This window comes from Chaetomium strumarium (assembly GCF_033439665.1).
Source record: "Chaetomium strumarium strain CBS 333.67 chromosome Unknown B0T15scaffold_4, whole genome shotgun sequence".
Classification (NCBI taxonomy): Eukaryota; Fungi; Ascomycota; class Sordariomycetes; order Sordariales; family Chaetomiaceae; genus Chaetomium; species Chaetomium strumarium.
Window position 1 is genome coordinate 3,493,090 of NW_026944432.1, and position 15,837 is coordinate 3,508,926.

The following is a 15,837-nucleotide window of genomic DNA, read 5'->3' on the forward strand; positions in this document are numbered from 1 at the left end:
ACCACGTAGTCTCGGGGGAAAGGCTCGCTCAGATAGCTCAATTATATACTGAACAAGAGCCTTCTCTTCGGAATCGGTGAGCCGGCGCGAGTTGGGCGTAGTATCGCGTCGTGCAGGCTTGCCGTCGCGTCGGTTTCGGATGGTATTGACTGTGACGTTATAGATATTTGCTGCGGCGCGAAGACTAAGTTTTGGGTTCTTTTGAATAGCTTCAAGGGCTAAGATTACCCTAGACTCTCTTGAAGCCGAAGACATCGTTGGGTGTAGAGGATTTTGGTTGTGGTATGGAGAGAAGACGCGTCGCAGTCAAAGTGTTCAATTCGCTTATATGTTCATCTCGCTTATAAGATACGTTAGGTATATAGTAGAAGTTATATACATACGAAAGTTATATGTGATGAAACCATAGGTAGTCCTACCTCTGAAAGGGTTCGCCGGTCGATATCATGGACCGTATAGGGTGCAACGGTATATATGTAGTTGCACGAGGGAACTAGAAGTGTAGCTCTGCCGCGTGCAGAGAAATACCCTGCGCTGCACAGACCAACTCTATAGGCCCGACCAGAGCTCCACAACCCTCGTGCCTGAATCCTAACCCTACTCTACGACATGGCACGGGCTATGCCCGTGACACTACCCCGTCCTCCAAACAAGGCCCCCCCTTCCGGGCCGTCGGCCAAATTGGCCAATTCTTACAAAACGATGTTTTTCCTAGCCATGCGCCCGGCCTAAGCCGGTCATGTAATACCCTTCTTCGCCGACAAACATTCCGTTCTACTGGTTCAATTGCCCGCGCGCGTGCATTGAACCCGCTTGCCGCCGCGCCAGTCACCCTGGTTCTGCCTCGCGCGCTCTGTTCCGTAGCCTCGGCAAGCGCCATCTTCCTTCCAGCGCCGGCTCCTGCTACTCCCGCTGCTCCCGCGCACTCTGTCCTGGTTCCCGTACGCCGTCTTGTGGCGCCGACGACCGTCGTGATAATTCCCTGGTATTGCGGCGCGCGACCTACGCCGGGGGTCTTGGCTGGTCCGGGTGGGCATTATAGTACGCCTAGATCATATTATTACAGCTATATAGGTCTGTGGCCAATTGCTAGGTCGGTTCGTTATAGCCCTCCTACTTTACCAGGTATTGCCAACGGCCGTTATCCGCCTTACTATAGTCTAGGATGCTCTCGAATCGATATTCCTATACTTTTTCGCCGTCGTCAGTTCTTATAATGACCCTGTTGCAGTTGGCTCGAATGTCTTACTATATTTCTTCCTGCCCGGGCAGTCCGGCTTAGATATAGGGCCTTATCTGTAATATATGGAATGTGTTGAAAACCTTTATATTAGCCGGTAATTTCAATGTCACGGCATATAACGATGCTTTTATAACCTCAAATGGTCCCTCCCAATAGGGTTCTAGCTTCTATAATAGCCAGCCAGTCTTATAATTCTATATACTCAACGTTACATGGTCGCCTACCTGGTGGACTGGCGCATCATCTCGCCTTTTATTTACGCCCTCTTTATAGCGGTCCTAAGCCTGTTTCAAGAGCGCCATAATATAGTCCTAAATCGCCTGGAACCGGGCCGCAATTTCCAATATACGGAAGAACTCCTGTCGTTGCAGCTCTATAAGATTCGGGGGGTATAGCTTTGCTGGCTTAACGCCTATACGCAGGTGGAAGCTGTAATTCGCGTAGAACGGCGATACGCCTATTGTCTCCGATGCCGTATTATTGCCTGCGAATTCGGCTACTAGCAGCCAATCTACCTAGTCATCTTGTGCCTAGTCTACGAATAGCCTTAGGTATTGCTCCAATTCCGTATTGATATACTCTGTCTAGCTATTCATTTAGGGGTAGTAGGCCGATGATGGCTATAGTGTCACCCCCAGCCGTGACAACAGTGCTCTCTAGAATGTCAATACGAACTATATGCCGTAGTCGGAAACAATAGTCTCCAGCGTGCTATATAGGCTATAAACTCTTTCGATAAATTGTTCTGCTAGTTCCTCTGCTTCCAGTATAGCTATTAGTATAAAGTGCTGTATTTTCATTAGGCAGTCGACTATAACCGCAATATATTGGAAATCTTGGCCTCTCCTTACGTATATAGGCAGCAGTATAATATAGTCGACCGAGATATCGCGCCATCATGCCAGTAGTATAGGCAATAGCTTTAAGAAGCCTGCTAGCGCTGCCTTTATGGTCTTTATTTTATCATAGAGAAGGCATCTCTTGCAATAGGCATATACTGCTTAGCTTATTCTTGGCTACCAGTAACGCCTGTTTATTAGGTCCAAGGTCTTCGTACGGCCTAAGTGCTCCCCCGGCACTAAGGCGTACACTCTATAGATCAGTTGAAGGTATATGTTACTATCATCCGGGTCGATAATTATGCGGTCCCTATAGTAGGCCTTGCCGGCCACGGCTCTATACTCTGCAAATGGGACTCTCAAGCGCTTCTTGATCTCCTTCAGCCATACGCGCGCTGTTTTATTAGCTAACGCTGCTAGAACGCTATATAGGAACGCTGAGTTCGTATATATATCTGATAGTAGATTGTCGATATACTGGCTTACGTCGAGTTGGAACAGTTGTAATTCTTTGTCTTCGCCGAACGTGGCTGGGTTGAAGCAGTCGGGGTAGATTAGTGGCCTCTTTCTATTGCGCAGTCTATTATCCTTGATGCCTTGTAGTATATCCTCTAGTTTCCTGCTTAGCGCGTCGAGCCTTGTATTTACTGCGCCCGGTCAGTATACAATGCGGAAGTTGAACTATGAAAGGAACTCTGACCACCTTATATACCTTAGTGACAGCTGTTTCATTATTATGAAGGTCTATAGGTTCTTATAGTCTATAATGATGTCAAACCATTATACCGCGCCCTCGAGTTCTAGGCGCCATTCTTCTAGAGCCTTGATAATAGCTAAGAGCTCCTTGTCATAGATATTATAGTTGTATTCCTAGGCGTTATATTTGGCACTAAAATACGCCATAGGGTAAAGCTCGCTATCATTACCTACCTATGAGAGCGTACCGCCCACTGACTAGTCTGAGGCGTCGGTTTCTACTATAGTTGGGCGCTCCTAATTGAAGATTCTAAGCGCGGGCGCTGTTGAAAAGCTTCATTTTAGTTGCTCAAACGCCAGCTGGCACTCTTCGGTCTAGTTCCATTCAGTTATCTTCTTTGTTAGGTCGTACAATAGCTTAGCTATACCTGTAAAATCGCTGATAAAACGCCTATAGAAGTTTATAAAGCCAAGGAATCGCTATAGCTGCTTTTGTATTGTTGGTGCCTCCTATAAAGTAATTGCCGTTACCTTCTCTAGGTCTATTTCTATGCCCCTAGGCATAATAATCAGGCCTAGGTATTTCGTACATTTGGTATAGAACTTGCACTTGTTAATGTCAATCTATATGCCTACGTTGATTAGCCTTTCAAGGACCTCCCAGACCTGTTTTATATAGTCCTCTATATTCCTGGAATAGATGAGCATATCGTCAAGGTAGGCTATAGTATATTCGTCAAGTGCATTATAAAGTAGGTCGTTAATATAGTGCTGAAATATTGCAGGCGCGCTCTATAGCCCAAACGGCGTCACTAGTGATTCGTATAGCCCGAACCATATAATGAACGCTGTCAGCTATTTGTGGCCTTCTATAATACGTACTCTGTTAAATGCTGCAATAATATCGAGCTTTATAAACACCTTTGCCTTATATATAGAATCTAGGGTCTCCCAGATTAGTAGGATAGGGTAACGGCTCTTCATAGTCACATTATTAACTGTGCAGTAGTCTATGCAAATATATACTCCTCCGCCCAGCTTGCGCGCTAGTAACACCGGCGACGTAACGCTCGACTTCGACGGCCGAACAAAGCCTTTTGCTAGGTTGTCATCGAGCCACTGCTTCAATACGCGTAGTTCCATAGGCGAAAGTGGCCTGTTTCGTGCCGAGAGAAGCTTGGTTCCTAGGAGCAATTCGATCTTGTAGTTATATAAGCGGTGCAGTAGTAGGGTGTTGGCTTCTTACGGTAGGAAGGCTTTATAAAGGTCTCTATATTGCGGTGGTAGCCTATTCTTGATATCTTCGGCCATAGGCGTCGGCTTGTTTGATTTCTTGAAGAAAATATCTGCGTCCTGCTTAGTGATCTTACGAATGGTTGTATCTTCTATCTATAGGGCTCTAATAAATTCATAGTACGCTTGGGGAAGCCGTTCGGTATAGTCTTCCGGCCGGCCTTCTTTACGCAATAGACTCTAGAAGAATTTGTTAGGGAGGTATAAAATACAGAGGTCTGGCTTACCCGCTATCTTCTCGAGCTCAGCAAGTGTAGTTCTTATTACTATAATGCCTCTCTCTCTATATATGTGAATTATACCAGCCGTAGTTATAAATTTAATGTCCTGATTGTTGAGCTCTTGGTATATGGTTTGTATGCTCGTCGGTATATGCGGTTGGGCCGTTCCTATACGGCATATTCCCGCCGCTAAGGTCGCTAGTACCGGCTTGCAGTAGCTAGGGAGGTTAGGTATTGGCACTCTCCTTGCCTCCTACAGTGCTATGGTCTAGCGGGGGCCCTATTCTAATGCTCTCTCCCTCTATACCGTGAAACGTGCTCTTTTTCTCTGCTCCCGGCGTTGCCTAGCATGGCGAGTTTTCTCTACTATAGTCTTCCCGGTCGCCAGCGGTGGTTGTATCTATGCTTACGGTTTGCCTTCGTCCTCTACTTCTTCTACTGTTATATAGAAATAGCGTGTGTCTTCCCAGGCTTCTAGTGCTTGTTGCCGGGTAATATCTAGCGGCAGGCACCGGCCCTGGCATTCCTCTATAAATTCTAGGCTTAGGCTCTTCCAATCCACCTCTGGGTTATACTTCTATAGCTATAGTAGGCCTAGAATAACCAGGTTGTCCTTTGCGAGTATTATAATATAGAAATGCAAAACCTTAATATAATCGCCAATCGCCAGTTTCCTTATAGCTCTATATTCTATCTATATTGACGTAGCGCTGTCAGCAAGATATAGCGGCTTTGGCCTTGCAAGCTTGAATATTAGAATACTATGCTATATAGCGAAACCGAAGTCGAGAAATGCCAGGCCGGTATATCCCGAATCTACAAGCGCTATATATACTATTCTACACTTACTGTCATCGATCAGGTAGGAGGATAATATAATAGAATTCTTTGACTGCCCTAATATACTTAAAACAAGTCTCTGTTCCTTCCTATAATCCTAGTGATTATATCTCTATACACGACTTTACACGGAGGTTAGGCTTTTCCCTGCCTTTTGAAGTCCTTATCCTTGTATACCTTGACTTAGTCCTCTATAGAGTTGCTGCTGATCTTAAAGGCAAAGCCAGGGTTAGGTATATTTATAAAGCGAACGCTCTGGTACTGGCAGTTGCCGCCGGGCTGCCGCACTCTGTTAACGGCATTGCCTTAGGTGCCGGCATATCCCTAAGTGCCGGTGTAACCCGCCTAGGCTCCCTGGGAGTTCTATGGAATCTGCTACGGGAATATATTCTATGCTCCATAGGGCGTATTGCTATTGCCCTGTTCGTTGCGCTATTGGCCGCTCTAACTGCTTCGGCCGCCTCTGCCTCTGTTGTTCTAGTTGCCGCGGCCCAGGTTGGTTTCGGCCCTGCACCATTTGGCGATATAGCCAGCCATGCCGCAGCTGAAACACAAGCCCTCGTTCGCATGGTGGTTATATTCGGCCTAGGAAACCTTGATTTTCGCGACCTTTAGGCGGTCTAGGTCCATAGGGTCACCTGCGTTATTACCGTTGTTGCTCTTGTTGCTGCCTTAGTTGCTATAGTTACTGCCGTGGTTATAGCCGTTGTTCTTCCTATGCTTTGCGTTCTCGAGGTTAACCACAAGCTTATTAGCTATATCGACCTAATTCTCCTAGTCATTCGTAGCATGCAGGTTAACCTATACTGCGACTGTATTATACAGGCTGTCACTAAACTTCTTATATAGGCCATATACGCAAGCGACATCGTCCTACTCGCATTCGTCTGCCAAGTTATTGAACTTAGTAATAAAGTCGGTGAAATTAGCCTAGCGGCTGGTCTAGGTTAGGTTGCACAGCTTGTTTTCCACTGCTATAGCCAGGTCCATTGTCTTATATTTCTTGGCCAGGTAGGCTAGGAATTCCTCGCCTGTTTTCTAGAGCTATTCTAAGTCGTTCTTAGGGCTTGCATTGACCTTGTTAAGGCCCCTAATGACTAAGGAAAAGGCGATACCCTCGAGCATTGAACTGGTATATGAAATCTTGCTATATTTGTTAGTATAGTCCTCGGGGTGGCTATTCTAGCGCTCGATGATTTTTGTATGCTAGGTACGGAACTAGGCTATACGCTTAGCCATGTCGCGCTCCTGACTGTTGAACGGCTATAGGTATATAACGGTTGCATTAACTAGCTTACTAACGTCCTCGCTTATGCTGCCTATCTTGCCACTATTGTTAACCAGGGTCGCTATACTTATAATAACGCCATCTTTGGCCGTGTTCGCTATCTCCAGGCTTGTAATATGTACCTAGGCCTCATTCAGGAGCGCCTAGATATTCTAGAGGCTCTGCTCGAGCTCCCGGGCGCGCGCCTATATACTAGTAAGAAGCTCCTAGACCCTATTATAACGCTCGGTTTTAATTTATAACATATGCTCGAACAATATAATGACCTTGGCTCCTAAGCTCCAGCGAAGGCTCTAGTAGACTACGTATAGGATATTCTCACTATTGAAAATAGGGCGATTATATATATCGAGCTAGTTCTTTAGCCTTAGATGCTTCGTTCTGTCGATTAGGTTGACGATTTCCTTGCATATATCGCGCCTGTTATCCTTGGTCGCTTCGTGGGCGACTTTCTCTACTTCGTTTCTAGGCTTAATCTCACTTTTCTCGCGCACTAGCGAGGGCATTGCCTACGGCGAATCGGCTTCGTGCAACACGTCCTCCGAGTATGCTGCCTCTAAGTCGTCGTCCGTATCGGGCATCATAAAATCCCGGTATACCATGCTTATAATATCGTATCGCTGCCGCCTTAGCACTGCTCAATGTCGTATTCCGACGGCTCCGAAGGCCGTGATTCGCTCGCTTGAATCCTTGTAACTGTAAACCGGTAGTCCGCACCACGTTCCGACTGGCTACAGAGCTCTAAAGTCGCTATATGGAGAATCGCTCAGCGTACCGAATCGCCGAAATGTCGCTCAGAATTGCTGAAACTCTCTGAATCAATTGAAAATAGCCTATAGTTACATAGCCAGTCGAAAGAACGCGCACGAACTAGAGGTGCAACTAACTATCACAGACCATATGGGGTGCAATGGTATATATGTAGTTGCACGAGAGAATTAGAAGTGTGGCCCTGCCGCGCGCAGGCAAATACCCTGCGCTGCACAGACCAACCCTGTGGGCCCGACCAGGGCTCCACAACCCTCGTGCCTGAACCCTAACCCTACTCTACGACATGGCATGGGCTATGCCCATAACAGTCGAAGATATCTACTGGTTAGACTATAGGTCTCGGTAAAGCCAAAGGGTTTTTAATACTGCAATCACAATGTCTAAATAGTAAGGTAGTAGCTACTTATCACGAATCGGTAGATGCAGGCCAGGCTCAATAGCTCTGGTGGACAACTGACTGTATTGCAAGAATACTGAACTTACAGAAGGAAGAGTTCTGCAAGTGGAAGATACGAAGCAGGAAAGTCTAAATATAGGATGTGGGATGTGGGGCACTTGCCAGATATAGAAGGTGGAGCATGCGCTCCACAACCAACCAATCATACTGCATGCATCATGCATGGTACGGTGGGTTCCACCATCACACTGCTTCGCATCTTCTACTTGCAGAACTCTTCCTTCTGCAAGTTCAGTATTCTTGCAATACAGTCAGTTGCCCACCAGAGCCATTGAGCCTGGCCTGCATCTACTGATTCGTGACAAGCAGGAAAGCCTAAATATAGGATATAAGATGTGAGGTACTTACTAGATATAGAAGGTAGAGCATGCGCTCCACAACCAACCAATCATACTGCATTATCACGAGGGCCGTCGTTCAAGGCCAGAGTCAAGCCTCTGGTGGTAAACTGACTGCATTGCAAGAATATTGAACTTGTAGGAGGAAAGAAATCCTCGAGACTGCAAGGTAAGCTTTAGATACAGGATGCGAGTAGGTCTGAGTTTGCATGCATAATGTAATGGAACATGTATAATGAATCATCACTTGGTATGATGAATCATTATATATACAAATGATATCATCATCATAGTCAGTGTGTTCCACTGTCACAGTAGGTCTCGATGAAGCCAAAGGGTTCACAACAATGCAAGTCGCAATGTCTACACAGTAGATAAAGGCTACTGCTTGAATTGCTCACTAGAGAACTCCCAAAGTCCTCCAGAACAAGTGACTATATACTGTCTATCCTTGGGTGCTCTCATGTGCTCTATAGAGCTCTCTAGAGCTTGATGCTCTGTTGACTCCATCGAGAGTTTCCATCCCTTCATGCTGATTAGCTTAGGTCTCTAAGCTCTTGTCTGCTCTCTAGAGCTCCCTAGAGCTCCTTCTTATTAGTCCTAAATAATTGGTTCGGGTGTGTCCTACGCCACCCGCCAGGTTATCCCACCTGCAGCTGTCCTATTAGCTTAATTCGTGACAAGTATCAGTTAACTATTATCTATTACCTATTTAACGTTAATCTAATTACCTATAACTATTTACCTATTTAGATTTAAATAGGTATCTATAATCTCTTATCTATTATAAGTGAGCTATAATAGTATAGTATATTTAATAAGGTTAAGTCGGCTATTTATAATACTTAATTCCATTAAACTAAGCTCGAAGAAAGAAAAGAAGAGTTCTAGATCAGTTAGCCCAGAATTACATAAGGATATTTCCCGATTTATAGATCACGTGACCTATGCCCTACTTCGTCCGTTCCACTAGGAAGGTCGTAGGTTCGACTCCTACCCGGGGCGACACCCGTACCGACCGTGACATGGGCTAGGTACCCACCTACTTTTTCACCGGTTATCTATGGGCGCCCATGGGCGGTTAATCACTGGGCCTACTCGTCGTACTCGGGGATGTGCCGCTAACAACCAGTGTCGATAATACTATACGCTACCTAGAAATCAATGAGATTGAGCGCGGGGACCCAGCCACGCTCAATCAAAGCTCCCCCTCATCGTGTATTACTACTGCCTGTTGTGAAGTCTCTGCCTGCCATCCTTCGATTCCTTCCATCCCATAGGTACCGAGCATGACCTCGGCGCCACCCCCCTTCCCAACAAAGCATATGTGGTCGCTAATTCGCAAGCGCCAAGTGGTGCTTACACACCTCATAAACGTCTTCGCCGATAGTATCCGGCAGCTCTGTGACGGAGTGGTCGCGGGCATTCGGGTTATCGCATTCCTTGGTTTCTTGTTTCAAGACCGTACAACCGCAAATCTTATATGTGCGGGTGACCCATTGTTTCGTGCACATCGTGGTTGGTAGATTCCTACCCGTGGCTTTGTTAGCGACAAGGGTAATAAACGAGCATGGGATGGTGGAACTGCTGTGAGGGACCTGCTGTGTGTTGTGGATAGAGTTCTTTGGAAGAAGGGCGTCGGAGTTGCTTGGACTTGCTTGAGTTGCTAAGGCTCTCTCGTTCTTGGAAGTGATGGACTAAGGAGGTGCACCTTGAATGTAGGGATTGGTTAAAGATAGCAGGGCTTCATTTATATGCCCTTTTAGCATAGCAGGCCATCTGGCATTCATGATCCATGTGATATAGCTGCGCTGGCATCTTTCTTTGATAGCTAACTTCATGTGTTTAGACTGAGAACCACGAGATCATGAAAGTAGGGAAGGCCAACGCTTCACGCATAATGGCGCCATAGATCACATTGCTGGCAGCCATGTGGCTGGACTCTCTTGGTTGGTGTGGGGAAGCACAGTCCGGATCAGTGAGCAGCAGCGAGAACACAAACTCTTGGTCTTGGAGTGAAACGGGGCTTGCTATTACCCTAGAATATGGCCATATTGGAACAATCTGCACCAGGCTTGTACCTCAGGTCGGCTCAGCAAACTCATCGTGCACAATCCTTGCCAACGCCCGAGGACCACGGCGACGATGAGACGAAGACAACAAGAAACGCCGCGTACGCCACCGTGGAGGCGGACACCTCGGCCCTCCTTGCATTTGTCAAGACGGCCACGCTGATGGCAAAGAGAGCCATGAATATGCCAATAAGCCCCAGCTGGACATCTCGGTCTTCCAGCACCCGCAGCGCCACTATCGCCCCGAGCAGGAGACCTGCGGCAGCTCCGGTGCTAATGACGGCGCCCGCCCAGGCGACGTGGTTTTCCTTGTAGTACTCCGTGTCATTGGGGATTTTGGTTGTTCGGAACATCCAGTGGTTCTGGAGGAAGACGAACAGCATGTCCTTGTCGACGGGGCGACGTATGGCCACAAGATCCCATCGGTTGCTGTCGTCGAGCCTGTTGGCAGCGAGGCCAGCTAGGAGAGGGTCCCCCTGAGTACTGTGGGACTGGTTTCGTAAGGCTTTGAGGACTCGGGTTTCCGGTTCTCCAAGACTCGCGACTTGATGTTGGCGTAAGAGAGCCTCCTCTGTATCAAACAGTAATCTTCTTAGTCAGGGCTTGTATACGAGAGAACTAGTAGTAGTAAGTAGGACAAGATGGTACCCACGGTACTCTTTCAGAGCCTCTTTTATTTCTTCGCACATCTTCATTTGCAAATACTCAGGCCGAGCGTCGTGCTTAGCGCTTTCCTCGAAAGCCTCCCAGGCACGGATCGACCGGAGGCCCTCGTTGTCTCCGTGGGCAACCCGTTCGTCCACTTGATCGAGCTTCCATTCCAGACAAGCCAGTTTTGCCTCCATGTGAAGCAGATTCCGGGCGCTGAGCCGGTCGAAGGTGCGGAAGACAAAACCTTCGTAATCCGGGTTGATGGCGAGTTTGCGGGCCAGCGCGGGGAATCCTGTCTCTTCTGGTCTGTTTTCGATATCCATCTTTTGTTGGACATCGCTTCTCGGCGACGACCTGTCAATCTGAGGTTCTGCGAGATCGAGTACTCGCTGTATTATTATTATCTTGGCTGTTTAGGTACCGTGGACTTCCGGTAACGTGAACGCGACGTGACAACTCGGGTTACACTGCCGTTGTGGCTGAGCTGTAGGCTTTCTATCGGGCGTCAACAGTAGTAGGTACTAAGGTTAGGTACGTTTCCCGACCTCACCGCTCCATAAACTGTTTATCTTCCACAACCGAAACAAGTTGTTGCTCTAGCGCTACCGATAACTCGCTTCTTCCTTTTTTTCTTCTTTTGCGCCGAGCGAGCCCTCGGAATCGTCATCAATTCAAGAATGCGTCTACTTCATCCAACGGCACTGGAGCTGAGGCAGTTCCATAGCAGTAGCGATTGCCCTCCATATGCCATTCTGTCGCATACCTGGGGTCCCGAGGAGGTGACCTTCCAGGAGATCACGTCACCCGAACGCGCTCAGAAGCTCAGCACGATGGCACCTTCACGGCCAATAGCCGCATCGGATTATTCGGAGGTACTTTGGTCTGCATACGAAGAAGACATAGTCGTACTCAGCACTTGGGGCCGTTGGGAGGACTCGCAAGCCCTGGAACTCTGCAGCAGGCCGCCCGAAGAATCGCTCAACTATCCTACGACGATTGCGCCGAAGCGGGATCAGATGCGGGACGGAGTCGATCAAATAATCATACCCGATTGTTTTGTACTGTAGCCTTTTCCCTGTTCCAGAACTAGGGATCCGCTGACGAGACGGCCTTCCAACAACCTTTCGGAGTCTAGGAACTTCAGGAGGCGTAATGAGCGGGTAGTACGAACGTGGCTAAAGAGCCGAAGACGCGGGGATACGAGTGTCACTCTCCAGATCATAGAGGAGGCTGAGGAGCTGTACAGACAGCAGCCGGACCAGCCGCGAGCATACCACTACCGCAAGACTGCGTTGAAATACCGCGCTAATCGAGACCTCGGAACCGGAGCCGTGCGAACGAGGATGTGGAAGCCCGCCGACAGCGAAATCGTGGGAGGCCCGGTGGTTCGAAGCCCCCGGCAGCCTCAACGGTATCCCCGTCCGCGCACTACCGGATTCGGGCTCTTCCATCAACGCCATCTCGGAGGAATTTGCTCGACGCCACGGCTTTGATATCATTCCCGGCGGGGTCCCTATCGATCTCCTGGGAAAAAGAAAGGCTGAGATCATTGGACGAGTCACGGCCGACTTCCAGTTCAGAGGCGAGAGGCAGGTATTCCGCCGCGAGTTCTATGTCTTACGGGAGAGCCTCTGCAAGGTGGTGTTGGGGGGCGCGTTTCTGCGAGAGACTGGAACCACCGGTCTGTCCAGTGGCAGGATTGTCGAGCGCGTGCGGCCGCTTCTTCGGAGCGGCAACCGCTTTTGCTTGCTGCACGAATCGCCCCAGGACCACCATATCCGGTGTTCCGTGAACGGATCCGCCGCATCGGCGTTCCCGGATACCGGCTCTGACCTGATGCTCGTGTCGGGGAACTTTGCGCGCCGCAACGGGTTCAAAATTCATAGCGAGGATCGGTACCGGCGGGAACTCGTCCCGATCGATGGCTCTAGCATCTGGACCGATGGAATGGTGCTCAACGCTCGGTTGGAGTTAGACATCCCACCAAGCTCCAGACCCTCAATGGAGTACGATGCGTATCTTGATCTGGTGGCCGGCATGTCATATGCTGATCGCGCCACTGGAGGGTTGGACAGAACAACCTTCATCTGTGACCTTCACCTCGTCGAGGATCTCCCTTGCGACATCATCCTCAGCGGAGAGTTTGTTTTCCAACACCACGTGCTGGACCGGTTCAAGAGCCCCTTCTCCGCTAGTCCATTGCCACCAACACCATCCAGTATGTGCTGGGCACCCGGTGACCGGCTCTTGTTTGTGAGAACGCGCCGGGAAAGCTTGTTTCAGCTCCCTTGGCGTCGTCCGGGACAACCGCCATTAGACGGCAACGCCATCAGTTCAAGTTAGTGCTAGTCACCTATCTCCCACTACTACTAATATGGAGACCAGCAAACTCGACTAACACCAAACACAGTTCCTCTGCAGCAGAGCGTACCATGGGCAACACGATGGAGAGTGGAAGAGGACCGGAGGAACCGAGTTTACTTGTGGATATCACAATTGCCGGAGTCCCGGAAACGATTGGAGCAAGCCAGGGAGGACAGCAGACGGGCTACATGGGACAGAGAGAACCCACGGCCGCGGCTCACTAGTGTCTGATGGATAACCAAAGAAAGAAACATCGTAGGAGTGAAGACAAGAAGGTGGTTTTCGAAGCTGGTTTACCCACATAAAGCCAGGGCACTCTACATCATTTTCTGAGACCTTAGTAACGACGACTTGGATAGTATCTCCTTCGCTCAGATATGTAACTGTTTATAGCACCAATGTCGCTAGGGAAATGCAAGGTCCCGTGGAGCTGGGCCCCGCCGGCCGCGAGCGCCATCAGCAAGAGCCGGCAGCATTGGGAGGGAAGCTCGGTTTCTAGACGCATGGGCCAGGGTTCCAACATAGTAGTAGTAGTCGGCTATCTTGCAAGCAGGGAGACAGTCGTATTCCGTGATATCGAACCGCACATAGGTTACATACACACTATGTACCTACCGGGAGCTCGGCCGCTGGGATGCGATATTTAGGCTAATAAGCATGCCAAGTATACCAAGCCTGCGGGCCGAAAAGCTTGTCCAGCCTTGGAAGTTGAAACGAGCTAGTTGAAAGAGTCTCCGGTTCTCCTTGGCCTCGGTGGTTTCCTGGTCTGGCCCATTTAGCCAAGACTCCGAGAGAAATAGCTGCACTGATAAAGCACGGCATGCACGGAGTGCACGTCACGGGGAAGTTCAATATCCCTTAATATAAACCGTAAGCGATAGTGGAGTCCCGAAGGAAACAGCCGCTCCGAGCGCTTGTAAACTACAAACTCCGGTGCTCAATCGTCCCAGAAACAGAAGAGTGGCACAGCCGAGTCCCGATGTGTGTGCCGGCAGATACAATACCCCACAAAGTTCATATAGATCTTGCACCAACCAGGGGCTGGCCCCCTGTCCCAAAGCTTATCTGCGGCAGCTAGTATGCCCCTGGGTCGAGATATGGCAAAAGAGCAGCCAAGCATCGCGACACGCTGCTGCGAGTACGTGTTCTCGCAGCATTGATTTGATCCATACCATCGTCCCTTCATGTTACTGAGGTGGAGTACAGGGACTGCTCTGTGCCCGTCCGTGGCTATTCTCCCGGTCCATATTGCCGGAATCACGAGCATGGCGAAACCGGTCCCGAGGATAGTATTCGCGTGTATATAATCAGGAAGACGGCGCCGCTTGTCCTGGAAAACAGAAAAGTGCATTACGGTCCTGTCTACAGTACCTCATCTCGCCTCGCAATCATGGTTGCCCTCACCTACCTTGCTGTCGCCGCGGCGGCCATTTCTGGGGCCTTCGCTGCCCCTGCTGCCAACGCCGACCTTCCCGACTTTGAGTTCGGTCCCCATGAGCTGGCCCGCCGCCAGGACTACAACCAGAACTACAAGACCGGCGGCAACGTCAACTTCTCGCCGACCTCGAACGGTTACTCGGTCAACTTCTCCGGCGCCGGTGACTTTGTCGTGGGCAAGGGTTGGAGAACGGGATCTGCTAGGTAAGTACTAGTACTATTACCTAAACATCCCCTCCCTTTTTTAGTCACCAGGGATCAGAAACAGTCAGGAATAGCCCGTGAGATTCTAACCTCGGTATCCCCCCGCCCCTAGAAACATCACCTTCTCGGGCAGCACCACGCGCAGCTCCGGCACGGTCCTCGTCTCGGTCTACGGCTGGACGCGCAACCCGCTGGTGGAGTACTACGTGCAGGAGTGGACGTCGGACGGCAAGGGGTCGGCGCAGGGCCAGAAGGTCGGCACCTTCCAGAGCGATGGCGGCACGTACGAGATCTGGAAGCACCAGCAGGTCAACCAGCCGTCCATCCAGGGCACGTCGACCTTCTGGCAGTACATCTCCAACCGCGTCGACAAGCGGCCCGGCGGCGGCACCGTCACGCTGGCCAACCACTTCGCCGCCTGGAAGAGGGCCGGCCTGAACCTCGGCACCCACGACTACCAGGTGCTGGCTACCGAGGGCTGGGGCAATGCCGGCGGTAACTCCAAGTATACCATCCGTGCGTAGAAACTGCTGGAAGGAAAAGAGATGTGGGAGATACTAGTATACTTATGTGTTCGGTGTACTGTCCAGGACTCCAGGGATGCCGGGGGGAGTGGTTAATGTATGGGGAAACAAACAGTGAGCAGATGAGATGTATCATCAGACATCACGTAGTCTTTGCAGGCAAACTGGTCCCAGCCTACCTGACCTAGGAAGACGTCCCTCCCCCCTTTTCTTTTGCTATCCGTGATTGTCCGGGTCAACTCTGTCCAGAGGGCCAATCTGATGGGTTACCTAACGGTACTAGCACCTACAACCGTGGCACTTCTTGGGGGGAGGAGCTACCCTATGGCGTGGAACGATGAAGGGCAGTTGTCAGTCAGAGCCCCGCACGGTGCCTGCATTCACCAGGCCCCATTTCCCTGCCTTCCCGCCGAGCTGCGGCTTTACATATCGCTGCTCTTCCTCTGCTGGTACCGCATGAGCGAGCTGTGGCTTTACGTTGACGGGAAAGAAGATGGCCAGTCTCGACACTACGCTGATCGCAGGAGCCTGGGCAGGGTCGTCAGTGGCCGGCGCTATACAGTGGAAATCGGTGACCGCGGCTATGCTGTGTCACTCAG

General features: G+C 49.8%; 3 protein-coding genes across 3 annotated transcripts; 2 read left to right on the forward strand and 1 right to left on the reverse strand.

The window, feature by feature from the left end:
• Positions 1-9,996: 9,996 nt before the first annotated feature.
• B0T15DRAFT_534397 (uncharacterized protein) lies at positions 9,997-11,159 on the reverse strand. Its single transcript, XM_062869435.1, has 2 exons — positions 10,711-11,159; positions 9,997-10,629 (listed from the first exon to the last, which is right to left on the reverse strand). Exons 1-2 carry the CDS (start codon positions 11,030-11,032, stop codon positions 10,088-10,090), a joined length of 864 nt encoding a protein of 287 aa, XP_062721892.1. The 5' UTR covers positions 11,033-11,159; the 3' UTR covers positions 9,997-10,087.
• Positions 11,160-11,386: 227 nt separating this feature from the next.
• On the forward strand, positions 11,387-13,492 carry B0T15DRAFT_575316 (uncharacterized protein; the record flags this gene model as incomplete). Its single annotated transcript, XM_062870987.1, has 4 exons — positions 11,387-11,737; positions 12,024-12,927; positions 12,993-13,047; positions 13,120-13,492. The coding sequence occupies 4 exons, from the start codon at positions 11,387-11,389 to the stop codon at positions 13,295-13,297; spliced, it is 1,488 nt and encodes a 495-aa protein (XP_062721893.1). The 3' UTR covers positions 13,298-13,492.
• Positions 13,493-14,365: 873 nt separating this feature from the next.
• B0T15DRAFT_218569 (glycoside hydrolase family 11 protein) lies at positions 14,366-15,284 on the forward strand. The gene is made up of 2 exons (XM_062862776.1): positions 14,366-14,714; positions 14,827-15,284. Exons 1-2 carry the CDS (start codon positions 14,464-14,466, stop codon positions 15,236-15,238), a joined length of 663 nt encoding a protein of 220 aa, XP_062721894.1. The 5' UTR covers positions 14,366-14,463; the 3' UTR covers positions 15,239-15,284.
• Positions 15,285-15,837: the final 553 nt, after the last annotated feature.

Excerpts from the sequence above, each read along its gene's own strand:
- B0T15DRAFT_218569 (XM_062862776.1), top strand. The coding sequence starts at position 14,464 with ATGGTTGCCCTCACCTACCTTGCTGTCGCCGCGGCGGCCATTTCTGGG. Across the intron at positions 14,715-14,826 it reads TGGAGAACGGGATCTGCTAG|AAACATCACCTTCTCGGGCA; the intron begins GTAAGTACTAGT and ends CCCCGCCCCTAG.
- B0T15DRAFT_534397 (XM_062869435.1), bottom strand. The coding sequence starts at position 11,032 with ATGGATATCGAAAACAGACCAGAAGAGACAGGATTCCCCGCGCTGGCC. Across the intron at positions 10,630-10,710 it reads AGAGGCTCTGAAAGAGTACC|AGGAGGCTCTCTTACGCCAA; the intron begins GTGGGTACCATC and ends TGTTTGATACAG.